At 35.0% G+C, this 20,177-nt stretch overlaps 1 protein-coding gene across 1 annotated transcript in view; it reads left to right on the top strand.

Annotated features, from left to right (window-relative positions):
• Positions 1–12,754, top strand: part of LOC135198054 (carboxypeptidase B1-like) — a 28,322-nt gene extending 15,568 nt beyond the window's left edge. Inside the window, exons 3-13 of the mRNA XM_064225448.1 lie at positions 3,066–3,196; positions 4,355–4,457; positions 4,797–4,884; positions 5,681–5,837; positions 6,651–6,796; positions 7,123–7,210; positions 7,799–7,914; positions 9,919–10,008; positions 10,442–10,526; positions 11,016–11,143; positions 12,001–12,754. Coding sequence (XP_064081518.1) covers positions 3,066–3,196; positions 4,355–4,457; positions 4,797–4,884; positions 5,681–5,837; positions 6,651–6,796; positions 7,123–7,210; positions 7,799–7,914; positions 9,919–10,008; positions 10,442–10,526; positions 11,016–11,143; positions 12,001–12,522 — 1,654 coding nt within the window. The 3' untranslated portion in view covers positions 12,523–12,754. The remainder of the gene's footprint in view (positions 1–3,065; positions 3,197–4,354; positions 4,458–4,796; positions 4,885–5,680; positions 5,838–6,650; positions 6,797–7,122; positions 7,211–7,798; positions 7,915–9,918; positions 10,009–10,441; positions 10,527–11,015; positions 11,144–12,000) is intronic.
• The last annotated feature ends 7,423 nt before the right edge of the window (positions 12,755–20,177 follow it).

Here is a 20,177-nt window from a genome sequence, read left to right as displayed (position 1 = left end):
ACCTTGTAGCGCTAGTATATTTTCAAGGGCGAAGAAACTTGTTTTTGAGGGTTAGGTAATTCTTATAATAATTCACTTGAGTTTCAAAGTAAACAGAAAACATAGTAAAATGTACAACAACAACAACAACAACAACAAAACTATATTTTTCATAGTGTATCCATTTAGTGCGAGTTTTTCATTTGATATTCGCTGTTGACCTTTGATGTTGTGATGCACATTAACAGCAGTACAAAAAATTTGTTTGTCATCAATAGTACACTTTTGACATATTCAGTAAAAAGAAAGGCTGCAAACTATTGGCGTCCATTCTCTGATAGGATCTCGTTCTAGCTATACATCCACACGCAAGTACAGATGCATACACATACACAAACATACACACACATGTAATATATTTATATATATATATATATATATATATATATATATATATATATATATATATATATGTGTGTGTGTGTGTGTGTGTGTGTACATACACACACACACACACACACACACACACACACATATATATATATATATATATATATATATATATATATATATATATATATATATATCCTTTACGAAAATGGACGCCAATAGACTTCAGCCTTTCTGCTTACTGAATAAGTCAAATGTTTACTAATGAAGACAAATAAACTTTCTGTACTGCTGTTAACTTTAAAGAATGATCTGTATTAACAGGTGAAATGTTGAATAATAATTCCATTAAAGCGTGATCCGACCTCCAGCTTACTCGAAGTGCATGCTAAAATCTACGGTCAAATAACCCGTTGTTTCACAAATATTAAAATAAACACATTATATCCTATTAGAAATAATTGTTCTGTAATGTTTAACATGCACATTATTTATTCTTTATTTTTTCACTCTATATAATAAACATCCTATTCTAAAATTCCTGTTTTAACTCAACGCGAAACACTTTTATCAAACCTTTTTAGGCTTTTTCACAAGGCTTTCCTAAACCCAGCCCCCACCCCCCCAGAACGAGAACAACAGCAACACCAGTGTAGTTTGTAAGGTTACTCCCCGAGGAAGCTCAAATAAAAATGTTCTGTTTCTCTAAACCTTGTTTCCTTATTTGGTATATATGAATCATTGACACAACTACATATTAGATATACCTCCGTAAGACAAACTTTCATGAGGAATACGATTTGACTGAACATTGAAGATTTATTTTATTATTTTCCTAAAGCACCGATGTTTAGAATGGTATTCCTCATGAAAGGTTGTATTATGGAGAGTATATCTGATATGTAGTTGTGTCGATGGTAAATAAATTATTCATACACATCAAATAAGGAGACAAGGTTTAGAGAAACCGAAAAATTTTCCTTTTTTGAATTATTATTCAACATTAAAATTGTCATCTTTTAATACAGATCATTCTTTTAAGACTATTTTTGAAATCAATGGTAAACAAAAACATGAAGGCGCACTGTTTAACGTTGAATGTTTAATTTAGTTTCCCGTTTAAAGAACATTTCGAGATCGGTAAAAAACAGAATTAAATCTAGACAAAAAGACCAGATACATATTTTTATAGGTCAGGCTCTTGTTCTGTAAAAGTCTACGGCCACAGTCATCCCGATTTCACGTATTCACAGTCTTGGCTTTCCAAGTAAGAAAATCATGAACTGGTCAGGAAGGTGACGGACGATCTTGTCAACTGTCGCGTGTCACAACATATCCCTTGTGTAAAGTTGTTTAGTGACGTGTGTGGATTAGTTGGCAATCAGTAAGGTCAGCCACTTGGGAGGAGAAAATATAAAATGACACACATAATATGTATATATGTGTGTGTGTGTATTAATCTCCCTGTTACCAGGATTAATAGAGGCAAGGCCCTAACTGCAAACACTAAATATCCTTATAAACAATAACCAACACACTTTAAACTGACAACTTTATGCAAAAAGCAATTATCTACCTTTTCACCCCTATCTTTAACAAAACATGCTCAGTATATTGCTTGAACACCGCTCACCAAAAACTGACGTAAACATCGATTAAACTTAAACAAAGGAATCGGAAACCAGCTGTTTTGCAATTTTGAGGGATTTACTATTACATAAGGAATGTTAGCTTACCTTTGTATACCCATTTAATATTTACGTACAAAATTAAAAATAATAATTCCAGTAATAACCAGTTTCTTTTAGTAATTAACAAAGATTCTCCTAATTATATCAGTAGTATTCCTCAATCAGCTGATTCTCAGAATGTAATCTTAAAAGAAAATAAAGAATAACCAGTCTTTTTTATATGACGACGATAATACCTTCATAATAATGCAGTAAAAATGGATTCAAGTAGTAAAATATCAGTTTCATTACCATTACCTTCATCTTAAATACAGCTGTATTAGCCTATTTGACCTATGCAGATGGATATTGTACTTGTAACACCCACCTTGGGTCAATAGCTTACACAAAACATTTTGTATCTCGTGTATGGTGATACAATATGGTAACAAATGATAAGTTGCTGTATAAAAATACATTAATGGTATACAATCATAGCACGCTATGGGTAAACCCATTGTAGGTAACCTCCCCACTGAATAAATTACACACACAAATATATATATATATATATATATATATATATATATATATATATATATATATATATATGTTAGTGTGTGTGTAAGAATGTTCACCTCTCATCGTGCACAAAGAAGGAAGAGAAACTTTCGGCGGTCTCCCCATCAGTCCAATTCGCATGAGTAATTGACATTCATCACTAAGTCACTGATGGTGGGGGTATGGTGAGCAAGACTTGGAGGGTAATTCATGTGAACCAAGACAGACCAGTTTGTTTGTTTTCTTTTGACTTCAGTTAATGTATATTATCTTCTATTTCCTCTTGTCATGCTTCACTTATTCATATCATTATGATAATTAATGTTTATCACTATTGGTGTTGTTGATTGTATGGTCGCATACAATTCATTGATCCTTTCTGAATGGAAATAACAATTAAAATTTCCCATTTGAACTGTCTTACTGCAATATAATGGAGAGCTCGTCTCGGTCATCCTTTTGTAGATGGCGCATCATCGAAGTGCTGCTCGACAGAGATGGCGGTGATGACAACGCTGCCGTCGACATTTTGAAGAAACTGGAAGAAATGGAGGCGCCTGCTTATCTAGAAATCCTCAGGACGCGGAGAGACAAAGGTATTCACGTTTTTCTCCTACAGTTCTCCCTTTCTGTCAGTTGGCTGACTCAGATAAGTCTGTTGCCCGAGACTGACCTGATTCTTCTTATGACAGAAAATTCAAAATGCCGTAGAAGTGGAGCGTATTTCTTAGGGATTTGTGATAGTGATTCAGATTGTTGCAAGAGGACTTAATCGGTTTCAGAAGGAAAGTTTATTGTGCTGAACAAAGATCTTTAGGTGTTTGGTGAAACTAATCTGTATATATCGAATCCACTAAATCTTAGGAATGTCTTACACCCAAGGGTGCTTCTTCGGTAAGAGGGTTTGAACACCGGCCTGGATTAGAAATAATGACTGACAGTGACTTTGACAATGTGGCAAATCAAGATACACACACATTATATATATATATATATATATATATATATATATATATATATATATATATATATATATATATATATATATATAATAATTGTTATCGACTCTGTTATACATATGCCTAAAGAATTCAGCCATATGTATGTAAGAATGTGAATGTATGTATGTATGTACGTATATTATATATATATATATATATATATATATATATATATATATATATATGCTAAATTATCTTTTTCCAATCAACAGGAAAGGCATTTTCTTTGCAGGTGCTAACCCTAGTGGCTTAGCATACGCGTGTACAGAAACAAAGGCCGTTGTCAGAAATCTTGTAACTCCATATCAGGGTCAAAATAAAGTTTCGTCTGGTAAAGGAGCCATTTCCAAGAAAAGAGAGAGAGAGAGAGAGAGAGAGAGAGATTGACCTCAATGATAGCTGGGCAGGGAAGTTTCAGCATCTTGAGAAACAAGATCAGCAGTGCTAATTATGACTCACTCTCTCTTCTTGAAAATGGCTGCTTTACCAGACGAAACTTTATTTTGACCCTGATATGGAGTTACAAGATTTCTGACAACGGCCTTTGCTTTTTTAAACGGCCTTTGCTTTTTTACACGGGTATGCTAAGCCACTAAGGGTTAGCACCGGTAAAGAAAATGCCTTTCCTGTTGATATAGCAAAATTAGTTTCACTTTATTAGACAGAAAAAGAAACTAAAGACTTAGAGAGACTAAATGCACTCTCTCTGGTTTGTTCTGTTCTCTAAGAGTTCGGTTTCCTCCATTCCAACAGGCGTAGCGGAAGTAGCAGCATCGCCCGAGGCCTTAGAAGAGCTCAGAAAAAAGCACAAAGAAAACACTTTAAGATTTTCAACAACCTTCCAGGACCTTGGAAAGTGAGTACAAAGTCATAAAGAATCTTAAATAAGTTTTTCAGGCGATTTGAACCGACAGCTACACACAAGACATACAACACACACACACACACACACATATATATATACATAATATATATATATATGCTAACAATACACACAAATATATATATTATATAATATATAGTATATATATATATATATATATATATATATATATATATATATATATATATATATATATATATATATATATATATATATATATAAAGAATATCACAGCCCCGGCATCTAACTAATGTTTATCTCTTTTCTGCTTCCATCCACTTCATCAAGTGAGAATTTATTTCAACTTTTCAGGAAACTTGAAATGGAGCTGCCTTCCCTGCGAGCCCAAGCTCTACCGGATGGTGAAGTCACTTTTGATCGTTACATGGACGTCGATGAGGTGAGCATTTTCCTCAAGGTGCTCATCTTCAAGGAAAGGTGACGGGAGGCAGGGGAACCAGATAATGGTTGTCCCCTTCCCACACTGTTATTGGGTGGCTTCGAAATTTGGGAAATTTTCTCTGAATCATTTCTTTGCTCCTTCGGTATGTCGGAATTGACCTATCAGAGCTTTATAGCTTTTTTTTTTTTTTTTTTTTTGCCATTTTGCCCTAACACGAATATGTCGTGATGTGTGAAAACGTGTCTTTTTGCAGATCGAAGATGTCACCAACTATCCCAACGACTGGTTCAAATGTCAACAATAGGATTCATAGCCATCTGCCTTAGAAAGCCGTCTTGTTTCCACTATAGAGAATCACTGGAATTAGTTTCAAAGTCATTAAATATGCGCCAGCGGTCTAAAAGAGTAGATTCAATTTTAAGAAAAACTCTTATTTGGTTAGCTCATGTGAGGCTTGTATCACTGCTATAAGCACTATACAATTATTTTCAGAATAATCGCAATTAAACATTAAACATATATATATATATATATATATATATATATATATATATATATATATATATAATAATATGTGTGTGTGTGTGTAATGAAGCTTTTTCTAGTATTTGGCAATCCGCTTTGTCCAATCGGACAATCTGGAACCACTCTCTAAAGAAGAATAAACCAGTAGATTAATAGATTGACAGACAGATAGCTAGACATACAGAGAAAGAGATAGATAGACAGATATATTTGGAGGAGGAGATAACTGTGAAAACCAGCTTTTCTTTTATATTTTCTTCCTGTCCAGATACTAGCCTACATAGAGGATCTGCCCAACAAGTATCCGGATCTTGTGAATCTGAAGAAAATTGGCACCAGCATTGAAAACAGACCCATTTACCTCGTCACCATGACAAGAAACATTAGGACGAATGGCAACAAGCCCATTATCTTCATCGATGGGGGTTAGTATCGACTGGTTCAAAATTTTGCAATTTTGCTATTGTGCTAAGTTCAGTGGCGAATATTTATTTGTGTCGGTATTTCTTCAAAAATGCTACATTCATTTCAAATCTCTCTCTGAAAATGATGGTCTTGATTTCATAGCCTTTTTGGCCATGAGATTATTTAAAGAAGCACGGAATTATTGATATGCATATTTGAATATTCAGCTAGTTATTTCCAAAATTTTAAAATCATAGTTTCTTGGACGCAGGCAGAGACACAAACACATTTATATATATATATATATATATATATATATATATATATATATCTGTGTGTGTGGTGTATTATATATATATATATATATATATATATATATATATATACATATATCGAGCTACAATGTCCTTTAATATCTAATTCGCTCTACCTCGGAATTAATATATTTTCATATATGCTTAACCGAAGGGGAATTTTTTTCTCGATAATAGACTTGCCTGGACCAGGGCGCGAACCCATGATCCTTACAAATCCAGGAACGTCAGTGAAGCTTTATCCTACTACACCACGCGAGAGGTGGTGTAGTAGGAAAAGCTTCACTGACGTTCTGGATTTGTAAGGATCATGGGTTCGCGCCCTGGTCCAGGCAAGTCTATTATCGAGAAAAAAATTCCCCTTCGGTTAAGCATATATGAAAATATATTAATTCCGAGGTAGAGCGAATTAGATATTAAAGGACATTGTAGCTCGATATATGTATATGAATCACGGAAATGTGATAGGATTATATATATATATATATATAATCTTGGCTTTTATGTCCTTTTTCTCAGGCATCCACGCCCGCGAATGGATCAGCCCCGCTGCTGCCATGTACCTGATTGAGAGGCTGTCAGAGTCACCTAACCTGACCAGAGGCATCGAGTGGCAGATTATGCCTCTACTCAATCCTGACGGATATGCTTACACTTGGACGCACGTAAGTTACTCTTTTCCAGCCCAACTAAAGAGCGAAAAGGCCCTACGGTGTTCATTAGTAATTCTTTCTTGATAGTTGGTCTAAACTCCTTATGTCAAACTGTGGGCACAATAACTCCCTTAAACATATTGCTCTATATTCTTTGCAAGAAGAGGCGGGCGACTGTGATCACCTAGGGCACAATTTTCACACCATGATAAGAATCATCAATAACAAACCATGTTCGACACCTTGATAACGGCGACGCCTGTTGAATGACTGAACGTTCGGTTGTCCCGTTCATCGAAATCCAGTCATCTTTATTTTCACAAAGGCTTCCATTTCAGGATCGATTGTGGCGAAAAAATAGAGCCCAAATAACCCGGTCTTGCTCAGGGACTGACCTCAACAGGAATTTCGGATACCACTGGGGAGGTGAGAACAACATGCTGTGGTGCTTATCGTAGCGAGTGTTCGTAAGACATGAGATATCAGATGAGAGGTGTAAGAACCAGCGTCAGTTTCCTGGCAGATTCCAGTGTCTTGCACCTCGCATTTCGATATGCTGAGGTCCGCTGAGCGATCTCATACATTAGAAGCCTCGTTCTTTAAGTCCTAATTTCACTGATGTACACTGGTTGTACACAATATAGAAATAGTTGTTGCTTGTATTTGTTTACCTGTTTTACAGTTTAATGTAAAAAAAAGTTGAAAGGTAACTGGATTTTTTTTATAAGTCGGTACGATTGAGGTGTTTAGAAAAGTTTAGGCTATAAAAAAAGGCCATTTCAAGGTCTGCTTCCTGCTTTTTTCCCTAGGTATACAAGAAAGCATCAATAAATGAAAGTAGAAATACATAACCTATTGACAATTGTTATTTCCCATATTTAGTCCACTCTTATAATGTTAGGCTACTCAAAGTTCTTTTCTCTACGTACACGCTGCTGATAATTCTGCTTCGGCCTCCCTCAATTTCAACTTGGTTTGCCTAATCGCCATTCTCTTTCCTGCGCTTCTTCAAAGAATCCGGATCGAGCAATTCTCCCTGTTCGTCCATCTACAAGGGGAGGCAGCCATTCAGCGAACCGGAGAGCAGAGCTCTGAGAGAAGCCATGGTTGCCGTGAAGGATCGCATACACGTAAGGTTTTTGAAATGCTACGTCCCTTTATATCTATCGGATTGATCATAAGTATTATAAATTCTATTTATTGCCGTAATGCACGAATTACTGTCATTATATCTGTTCATCTATTTATTTTTCATAAGGTTTTTATTTCGCTAAATCATTTGTCTTGAGCAATAAAGAGGTCGATATGAGATGAGTAGCTTTCTTGAACTTCGTCTTGTCCTCTTGGAAATGCGCATTTTTATCCTGTGTTCTCATTTTAGGATTATTTGGCTTTCGTTTTCTTAAGTTTTCGAATCTCATTATTCTGTTTCGATAACTGAGAAGCTGTCATATTGTATAAATTTTATATACTATTGTTTATTTCGTGAACTGTTCCCTCTTTTACACTTCCTCCTAATGTTGTTACCATGATTGTTTTGCCAAGATTCATTTATAGCCTTATGGAAAGTTTTTATGATTCAAGTTTATACTTCCAATGAGGAATGGAATTATACGGAACGTTTCGCATCATTACAAATAACCAGTTGTTTTTATTATCTTTACATTTCAGTTTGTTTCCATTCTCTTGCTTATGTGATTTGCAGTTTTATTTGAAATTTTTTTTTTCCTGTCATTTTCTCTCAAATTTTCCCTGAACTTCGCGTGGTCATTTTGATACGTGTATTTGTGTGTGTGTAAATATTACTTTTACCCAACCACGCTAGATTTTCTTTTACTCTTTACAACCTTGAGAATTTTTATCTCCCAGTGTGGATCTGGACTGCAAACTACCGTCTGTGGGTTTGACCCCACTACTCTATTTCTTAGGATTCCAACACATTCCAAGGTAGCCTTCTAGTGCACAGTCAGCTGCAGAATTCCTCAAGCAAGTTTGGTTCGAGATGTGTTCTTCCAGTCCTATCCAGAATTCTTCATAGGTCCTCTGGGATTAGTCTTAGTGCTCCTAGGACGATAAGTACTACTTCCACTTCAGCTTGTTAATATCACCTGATTCCCGTCTTTAGATCTTGATATACTTATATATTTTTTATCTGCTTTTGTTTTTCGCTCTTGTCACTGGCAAGGCTACATCTGTCAAGACTCTTTCTGGGTTTCTTTTCACATGGTCAGTCTTTGCACCATAATCCCAGAGTATCTCTTTTTTTTTTTTTCACTTTTCTTGTAAATGGTGAGTCCATTAGTTTGTATATGACAATTATGCTGTCTTCTTTGTAGATCTGCCAACGTCATGCCTTCTTTTGCATTCAATCTGAGTAAGTGCTGGATATTTACTCGTGATGTGGTTAATGGCTTCCATATTCTGTTCGCATTTATGGCCGTTGGTTTTATCTTTTACATGCGAGGCATTGCAGTACTTGGTCTTGTGCTACCATCATCACACCTTGAGTTTTCTTTAGTAAGCCATTCCATTGCATTGCCAACTGCCATCTCCAGCTACAGTACATCTTGAGTGTATGCACCTCTGGTACTGACCACGCGTTTCTTCGTGTTCCCATTTTTCTTTCCATTGGTTTGTGGCCCTTTTGTTACACTTGTATAAGCTCTTCGTCGACATAATCGAACATTTCATTACAAGCTGTTATCAACCACTCACCTCTTCCACATTTGCTTCCTGGTAAGTACAGCCCTGCCATCTTTGCTTCTTCTTCTTATTATTACTATTACTATTGTTATTATTATTATTATTGAATCAAACAAAAACTTCTTTCAGTTTTCTTCTGAAGACTGAAAATGAAACCCACAAAATCACTGTGTAACGTGTTTACTTCTAAGTATTTACATTTAATTTTACTCCACACTCGAGTACTTTCAGGCCCTATCTGTGGTCCATTTTCATCTCTTGAAAATGGGCCACAGATAGGGCCTGAAATTACTCAAGTGTGGAGTAAAATTAAATGTAAATACTTAGAAGTAAACACGTTACACAGTGATTTTGTGGGTTTCTTTTTCAATTATTATTACTATTTTTATTATCAGGGTAGGCAGTAATGTCCTGTTATTTTCCTTTACCAGGCTTACATAACTATACATTCTTACGGACAATATATCCTCTACCCTTGGGGATACACCACAGTTCGGGACAGATTCAACGAACCACAATTGGTATGATTCCTGCGATTTTTTTTATTGACTACAGTTTATCTTTACATTTTATTATAACGTTCTGTTTACACACATGTACAAATATATATGTGTGTGTGTGTTTATCACATCACCATAACATTTTATGTATAGACATTAAGCTACAAATGTCGTTTAATATCTAATTCGCATTACTTCGGGAACATCATCAAAGGGGAATTATACATGATAAATGAAAAAGTGATTTTTCTGAAATGCGTGGATTATAATTTCTTTCGTTCTCTAAGACTTCCCAGTATATTTTTTATGTCACATTAGATTTTAACCTCCTACTGCAATTCTCTTTGAAGGAAGTTAATACAAGGTCCACTCAGAGAAGGGTAAATATATTGTTGTCTTAATATTAAGCTCATTTCCGTGAGCTCTGACTTATTCTGTCTCTTCTGCTTCCAAGCAAAAAAGTGGCGAAGGCATGGCTCGAGCAATCAAGAACAACGACGGGACGATCTTCAGCGTTGGAACAGCTGCCAAACTTTTGTGTAAGTAAGCTCTGACGTCAGTCACCTCTCTTTGGAGACCTTTCACGGGGAGCGGATATCTAACATCTTGACATTGTAGTGATTATGGTATCCTATTCTAATTGAGCTAGTATTAATAACAGGGCTTAATTTACGGCCAGCCACCCCACCCACACCCCCAATTTATCTATTCACTATCATGAGGCTCTTCGTCTTTATGTTATCCACACAATTTTAATGGGGAAATGTTAACGCTTTCAAGCATAATTTAAGCTAGTTACCAAGATGTTTAGATTTTAATAATAACTAGGACTTTCGGGGAACCTAGAAAAAGAGGTACATAGGTTAAAAAACCGAAAAAGTTTAAAAGAAAATTTAGGTGAAAAACTGTAAAATAATGGACAATATTTCAAGGCGTGCAAAGGAAAAACCTCAAGAATAGTTTTGAAAAAATGAAAAAAAATTCAAATTATGAAAATAATTCATCGTGTTCCTTGCCGATGGCCTTAGATCCGGCGGCAGGAGCCTCTGACGATTGGGCTGCCGGTGAACTGAAGATTCCTTTAGTCTACACCCTCGAATTGAGGGACGAAGGCGTTGGCGGCTTTATTTTGCCTGAAAACCTAATCATCCCAGCAGTAAGTATTGTACTATAGTAGATTCACATCAACCGTGCATTTCATGTCTAGGCTAGTCCCTTACGACGCTCTTGATTGGCTGTTGATAAGCCAGTCACAGGGCTGGAAACTCTCAGTTTCTCAAGAAAGTTCACATAGGCAGATGTGTGTGCCTCCTCTCCTGAGGGATACGTCTTTCAAACGTATACTTCAGGAGAAGTGGAACACACATCCTGCCCATGTGAACTCTCGAGAGAGACTGAGAGTTTCCAGCCCTGTGACTGGCTTATCAACAGCCAATCAAGAGCGTCGTAAGGGACGGGCCTATAGACATCAATTGCACGGTTGATGTGAATCTACTGTAGGTATCTGAATTTTATCAAAAAGATTATGAGACGTTAAGTACCTCTGTGGCAGAAATAACAAGTGTTATTAGTGATAAAAATTGCAAATATATTGCTAAAGTTTGCCTTATTTAGTTGTTAGCTTTGTCAATTCAGCATTCACTCAAGTTTCTTTTTATCTTCAGTCATTTAGTTGGTTTGAGTAACTTCATGAAAGTCTCGTATTGAGGGTTGAGGGATTTAATTGCCAGTCGGGATGGAATGATACCAAAAGTTTTTGCCCTCTTTCATAAATCATGTTGCATAATTAACGATAACCAGTAACGGAAAGGAAATCAAATTCTTAGGCTCATGTGAATAACATCAAGCAGCAGAGAGGCTGACATGTATGATTTTTGTATTTTGCAAATACCACCTTTGGTTTTCTGAGTTTTTTTTTTTTTTTTTTTTTTTTTTTTTGCGTATTAGAGAAAGAGAAATATATTGTTGTCGTTCACTTTGGCAAGTGCAGAGTAAGTAATTTTTCGTTATTAGGTAACAGACGCCTGGTTGGCTCTCAACTATTTGAGCAAAGAGACACTGAGAAAAGAGGGAGTGAAACTAGACTCAACAAGGAAGCCACATTTGCCAAAGAACACACAACCTCAAACAACACAAGATTCAACCGAGGAGAAACCAGAAGAATCAGTAGAGTCTACGACTGAGGGTCAATCCGAAGAATCAAAATTTGTGGAGACGATCGGACAGCTGCCAGCGGAACCAGGCGAATCTGGAAGCAGCTTCCAAATTATACCTGTTAATCGAGTACCTTTGTCGCCGACTGGGTCTGCTTCCGTCGCCACAGAGTCAGGCGAATCTGGAAGCAGCTTCCAAATTATCCCTGTTAATCGAGTACCTTTGTCGCCGACTGGATCTGCTTCCGTCGCTGCAACTGCGTTAACAAGACCAGCGCAAACGCCCCTCATCAGACCAGTTCACAGAAAACGTTACCGGAGCAGTGAAGAGGGCAGTAGCTCTGAAGAAAGCAGCGAAGAGAGTGACGAAGATAAAAAGTAAAACTTGCGTTCGGTCCTGCGAAGTTTTCGTTTAAGATGGCCAATGAATGCACTTACTTTTTGAATTTTCGTATAACTTGGCACTGGAGATGTGGAAACAGCATGACGATGTGAAAAAATTATTTATGTTAGTTTAAAATGCTGTACTACGTGAATGATTCATTATTATATGGCAAGAGTACTTTGCATTAGATTTCTTCCCAACATAACTGAAATATATATATTTTATTCGATACGTTTCTTTCCAAACCATTCCTTTGACTCTTCAAATAATACTTTGCTTTGTTTAACTGAAGGCTGATCTTCACTGAGTCAGCTGGATTTTGGTCTTGTATATTCATGTTTACAGGGTCCTTGTTTTTAAATATTCACGAAAGGGCCTTTGTGGCTGAGCAAGAACTTCCGACTTAGTGCGCAAGGTTTTATGACGATGGTGACACCGTAATATAAAAATTATTGCCATTCAAGAAAAATTAAGACACTATTCATTGTATTTTTGATTTTTCCAAATTTAACTCCTTCCCCCTCCCTCTCATAGATTTCCGTCTCTGTTTCATACCCTCCCTCATGTTCATATTCCTCAAGTTCTATTACTCCTCTCTTACTGATAAGCCACGAGCATTTTCCTAGGGTCTTGGGTTAATATGGGGTCATTTACTGTTGGATTTATCCCTCTCATGTGATACCCAGTTTCTAACAAACATGCACACACACATATACATACGTACTTATATGTGTATGCATGCATGTACGTAGATATTATATATATATATATATATATATATATATATATATATATATATATATATATGTGTGTGTGTATATATATATATATATATAATATATATATATATATATATATATATATATACTATATATAAGATATATATATATATATATATATATATATAGATATATGAGTATATGATATATATATATATGATCTTCTAGGCAATGGCATTGTTACAGTAATGGAATCTATAAAATAAATAAATAAATAAAAAATAAGCAAAAGAAATCTATTATAGAATACAATAAAAAGCTAATATAACCATACGGGAAAACAAATGTAACTTTTAAAATAATGATGTAATTACATTCGTGTAGAAATATAACTCTTCCCAGGGACAAAAAGCTATTATTAAACTAGAATCCAAAATCTTTACAATTAAATAACAGCTATTTTAAAAAAAAATCAAAAGGCACACTCTCACTAAGAAATGAAATCTATTATAGACTACAATAAACAAGTAAAAAATAAGCCAAAGTTTCTTCCGCACAATCACATTTTCTGTACAGCATACACTGCTGTAAGAGGCCCTCAGCCACAGCCCGTGAAACTTTCAGCCACGGCCCGAGGGTGGCCTGAGTTTTTGGTACCTATAACGGTGCCAGACGCACGATCATTGTTAGTATTAACCTTAAAAAATATAAAAATTACTGAAGCTAGAGGGCTGCAATTTGGCATGTTTTGTGATTGGAGAATGGCTTATTAACATGCCAATTTGCAGCCCTCTAGCCTCAGTAGTTTTTAAGATATGAGGCCGGACATAAAAAGTGTGGACAGACAGACAGACAAATAGTCACCTCAATGGTTTTCTTCTACGGAAAACTAAAAGCTAATATAAACATAAGGAGAAAACTAATCTAAAATAAAAAGTTATGAATATTTATATATATATATACATCGAGCTACAAATGTCCTTTAATATCTAATTCACTCTACCTCGGATTAATATATTTTCATATATGCTTAACCGAAGGGGAATTTTATTAGGCGATAATAGAATTGTCGGCGCCCGGGTGCAAACCCAGGACACCATACAAATCCAGGACGTCAGTGAAGTGGAGTGGGTAAATAGCTTCACTGACATCCTGGATTTGTATGGTGTCCTAATAAAATTCCCCTTCGGTTAAGCATATATGAAAATATATTAATTCCGAGGTAGAGTAAATTAGAATATTAAACGACATTTGTAGCTCGATGTATGTATATGAATTACGGTAATGTGATATGACATACATATATATATATATATATACTATATATATATAATTATATATATATATATATAAAGGTATATGCCACAAAGGAAAGATAAACAACAGTGTTTCTGCAAGATCTTTCGACTCAACGTCCTTTACATAGCAGACAAAATGACTTACATGAGAAATTGAGAGTACAAGAAAGGTCGTATAAGTGACAGATAGTGATTATAAGGAGATTAGTACCTAGAATCCATCACACCTGGAGAATGAGTAACCTTTCCAAACAAGTATAAACGTGGGTACAATTTTACAATTTAAGAACAAAAAGATTAAGTCCAACTGCTCAGACACAGGGACAAGACAATTAAAGGATTATACAGGGCGACAGCTGACCACACTCAGATCTTTGGTAAACAAAAAACTTATTCACAAAACATATTAAACATACATATACTACAAAGAAAATATCTCTAGGTTGTGCATTTCTGATTGTAAGTTTACATTCAATGGTGAATTTTATCAACAAATATTCGGCATGGGAATGGGCAACCCTTTATTACCACTCCTCTCAAACTTGTACATGGAATTCTGTGAAAAACGCTTTTTACCTAATATAATTTATATTCCTGTAAAGTGGTATAGATATGATGATATTTTAGCTGTTCTGCTTGCTGGTATTGATGTAAATGATTTACTCTCTAAATTAAATAACCAGGGACCATCGATTAAGTTTACTCTAGAATTGGAAAAAGATAATTGCCTCCCTTTCTTAGATGTTTTGATACATAGAGAACCATTTCAATGTAAATTCAGTATTTAAAGGAAACCAACCAACAACCTAACTTATGTTCATTTATATTCAGGCCACCATCTTAACATCAAAATATAATTTTTTTCTTCTATGTTTTTACGAGCATTGTGCTTTGTTAGTCCCCAATATTTGGATCAAGAAATTGAATACTCAAGAAAAATAGGGAAAGATTTATGTTATCCTTCACATATATTAAATATTCTCAGTTTGCCATTAAATCATTAAACAAGGTCAACCTTGTTTTTCCTATAATAACACACTAAAAGGAATGTTTTAGAGTCTGCCATAATGCAACTTACTTCCCATTGTAATTTTAATATTAGTCGTGGCCTGTTTCATTTAGACCCTTGTATTTGTAACATGTTTATGAATGACCTCAAAGATATAATTACAGACTTAAATACAAATTAGTTGCCTTAGAGATATTTTCTTTGTATATATATATGTATGCTTAATATGTTTTGTGAATTAAGTTCTTGTTCACCAAAGATCTGAATGTGGTCAGCTGTCGCCCTTTAATTGTCTTGTTCCTGTGTCTGAGCAGTTGGACTTTAATCTTTTTGTTCTTAAATTGTACACATGTTTATGCTTGTTTGGAAAGGTTACTCATTCTCCAGGTGTGTTGGATTCTAGGTACTAATCTCCTTATAATCCCTATCTGTCACTTATACGACCTTTCCTGAACTCGCAATTTCTCATGTAAGTCAGTTTGTCTGCTAAGTAAAGGACGTTGAGTCGAAAGATCTTGCAGAAACTCCATTGTTTATATTTCCTTCGTGGCTTATACCTTTATTTATGGATTTATCACGTTCCAAACTTTCGTGATTCAGTTAAATCAGTTCATGGAACGTGATAAATTCCATAAATAAAGGTTTAAGCCACGAAGAAATATAAACAATGGATTTCTGCAAAGATCTTTCGGACTCAACGTCTTTACTTAGCAGGACAAACTGACTTACATGAAGAAATTGAGAGTACCAGAAATCCGGTAAGTGACAATAGATTATAAGAATATACAAATAAACGAAATAAAAATAATATACATACATACACACACACACACACACACACACACACACACACACACACACACACACATATATATATATATATATATAATATATATTATATATATATATATATATATATATATAAAGAAACCTAGATCCATTTTCTCATCTAAATGGCTGAAGCTAACCAGTGACACACCCGTTCACTAAACTGTTTCCCGAGTAGTCTTATGTGCAAGCACGACGTTTTCTTAAGTCATCGCCTTCCTGGCCAAAATTTAATATTAGCGATTGTCCGACCCTTTTCGCCTTTTAAGTTATCAATAAAATCGGGACATACAAGAATTTACTTACATAATTTGGCATAAAGTCTATTCATCGAACAATGTAATTTGCTTTTACTGTTAGTGGACAAACTACCCTGTATCAACAACGGTTGGCCAGTAACTACAACCAAAGTTTTCATTAAATCACCCGTACGTACCATGCACGGATTTCAAGGCATTGGACGACCTTTAGCAAAAATCAACAGATAACGCTCTTTCAAGATAGCAAGGGTTGCATATAACAATGGAGATAAGTGAGAATATACAAGCTTATTACATTCTGCACATATATGCACAGTATTTAGACAGATCTATACGTGCCGCCCACCAAAGACAATAATTCACGGACCACGAAATTTCCAACGCTACTCTTATCGAAGGTGAATGCAACTTGACATGGATTAATGGTTATGCTGGAGTATAAAATCCGATTTATATACGCACAATGCAGGTAAAATAACAAAGCTGAGTTTCGAGCTCTTGTATTTCAGCCGCCAGCACAAATTGGACTTTACCAACGAATTACTAAATTTGATGATGACATTATCATTCCTAAAATACTGCAAGTTTTACATTTCACTGGTCAAAAATGTCCAGTGTGCAAATAAAGAATGAACATATCAACAATTAATTTTAATTCATACACTACATACAGCTCCTCAAATATTAACAGCGTCTATGCAGCATTTCTACTTCCCACGTACCTTAACACCAAGAACAACATTACTTGAAAATAAGAAAAAAAAATGTTAGCTGGTTATCTCCAGGGAATGATTTTTGCTTCTACTTATTAAAAAAAACTCACAATTTCGTATGAATAACCAATTTCAAAATAATTGACTATCATATCATATGATATTATGAGAATTTAATAGATAATAACACATTGAGACCTAACCTTGATTAATGCTATGAGCATATTATAAAAGAACAAATATGCAACATATAGCACATTTAATATATATATATATATATATATATATACTATATGTAATTTTGCCACCATTAGCGTTTACAGTAGGTGTGAATCTTCTAGTTCTCAGGCACCTAATTCACTGTCACAAAAGATTTATTACAGAGCCTGCTCACCTTCGCCCAAGTCACTTTCAACGAAAAATATTTCCTTGTGTTAGATTATTCATATCTACTGCAATTGTTACAGTAAGGTAGTGAATTAATTTACACCACGCTTTGTCGTGGATTACAACCATCCTAAAACCACATTATTAAATGAAAAAACTACAGACATTTAAAATACGCTACATTGTGACTACCTGCTGTTTATATGAACCTTAATTGTGGGTGAAGAGGTTTCTTTTATTGTTTCGAGATAACTTATGGAACCACTAAGTAACTCAAGCTTAAGGAGTATTAGGAGAAAACTACACAGTTCCCTCACGTAATGAATTTTATATATTTTTTCACATTCTCAATAAAGTTTTTTTTACGAGAGTATTTATTCTACTCAATTTCCTTACTTTTTGTCATATATCATGGCTGTCTGCTTTTTTTCTGAGAACGTTGTATAACTGATGGCCAGATATATAAGGAAAAATCCCCAATTTACCAAAGTTTATAATCAATATCCACCATGTCACACTACTGGTTTCAACATGGTACGGATATAGAGGCAAATCCACTTGAAAGGCTTGATTCACTTGAAAGCCAATCAAGCCTCCCCAGACACCCACACCAGACTGTCAATCCAACTCCAGTCCAATACATTTTGACCTTCAAGATAACCCATAATCAACTGAACTTGTAACTCATGGAGGTATTTTCATGAGCCGTAAAATTATTGAACACCTCCCCGATCATTGTAAAAGGAGGGAACGCATATACGTCCAGTCTCAACCAGTCTAACAATATCGCATCCGTCGCCCATGGAGAGCGAAATATGGGCAGGCAGTGATTTTTCACTGTAGTGAACAGATCCACCGATGATTTTCCCGTCTCCACAGGGCTTCGCAGACATGAGAATTCAACATACACTCCGTCATCTGGACCTGATTTCTTTGGCTTAGTTTGTCTGCAAGGACGTTCATCCTTCCCTGAACGAAACGAGTGAGGAGTGTTACTTGGTTCCGTTCTGCCCAGAGAAGCAGGTTGTTTGCTGTCTGATATAGTGTGAAAGAATGAATTCCTCCTTGTTTCCGGATGTAGTAGTTGCTAAATTTACATTATTTTTTCATCTTTTATAAAAAGTACACTTTTTCATTCCTGTGTTAACTATGGAGTCATGACACTTTCATTTAGTTCTGAATTACACTTACCCTTTAGTGAATGGGTATTACTATTTCTGCACAACTGAAGCTGAGAAATGATGTTACTTACCCATCTCACAAACTGACTTCTTTATTTGCTTAAATGCAACAATGCAAACAACAATGCATTCATTCTAAATCTGGTGAAATACGGTAATTTGATGAGTTTTAATTATTTTTGCAATTATGATATTCATTTCTAATATAAATGCTTGATTAACCTATTACTATCAACCATGTCTACCAAATGGGGGGAACCCCAGTAATAAGCCATACCTCTTTGGCAGAGTCTGTCAGGGGGTACGTGCTATCCACAGGTTGTTAGCGTTAGGGGCCTGGCCGCCCACTTGCTGACAGGACAGGACACCTCTACTGTATTTCAGATTCTAAGCTTATTAGAGTGGATTGCCTTTCCACACTGCAAAATGAAATGGACAAGAAACTTTCCTGACTCAGGAGTGTCTGAAGGAAACTTAAAGCTAATTAGAGACCCTTTCCATACAGATGTTGCTCTTGTTAATGATGTTATTAAGGAAGAGTTTATTGAACTTGTTAATAGCTCCAGTGCTTGTGATATATTTGAGAAAAGTCTTTAGTCAGGTTCTGATGTAAAATATCCAAATCATATCCATATGTTGCAGAGGAACCTCTACATTCTCAGTTGCTTTTCCCATCAACATAGTATCTATATTAAACTGAGGTTTCCAGCTTACTTGTCATAAAATCATAACCAAGGTCTCGAATGAATGTGGAAGCCGGCCTTTGATGTGCTTTAGCAAAAACTGCTTTCTGGCTGACTTGGCTAGTTGATGAAAGACAGTTTCAGCAATCTCATTAACTCCTTTTGCTGCTGATGTAATGGTAATATATTTTGTTTTTGCAGCTTAATATTATAACCTTGAAAATTTACCGCATAGAAATATTTTGTTAAAAAAAAATTAAAATTATTATTATAATTTGTTATAATTTTATTTTATATTAAAAAACAATATAAATATGATATATGTATATTACCATTAAACAATACCCATTATAATATAATTTTATTTAATATAATATTAATTATAATATTAATTATTTTATAAAAATATTTTAAATTTAATATTAAAAAATAAATAAATTTTTATTAATTATTATTTAAATTATTAAATATTATTATAATATATATTATAATATAAATTCTTTATCTTTTATGGAAATCTTTGTTTACAATAATACTGGTTATGTTCAGGATGAGTTATGTAGGTACTTACTTC

The sequence above is a fragment of the Macrobrachium nipponense genome, chromosome 21 (genome assembly GCF_015104395.2).
Source record: "Macrobrachium nipponense isolate FS-2020 chromosome 21, ASM1510439v2, whole genome shotgun sequence".
In the NCBI taxonomy this organism is placed as follows: domain Eukaryota; kingdom Metazoa; phylum Arthropoda; class Malacostraca; order Decapoda; family Palaemonidae; genus Macrobrachium; species Macrobrachium nipponense.
Note: the sequence above shows the minus strand (reverse complement) of the source record. Positions and strands in the feature narration are given on the sequence as shown.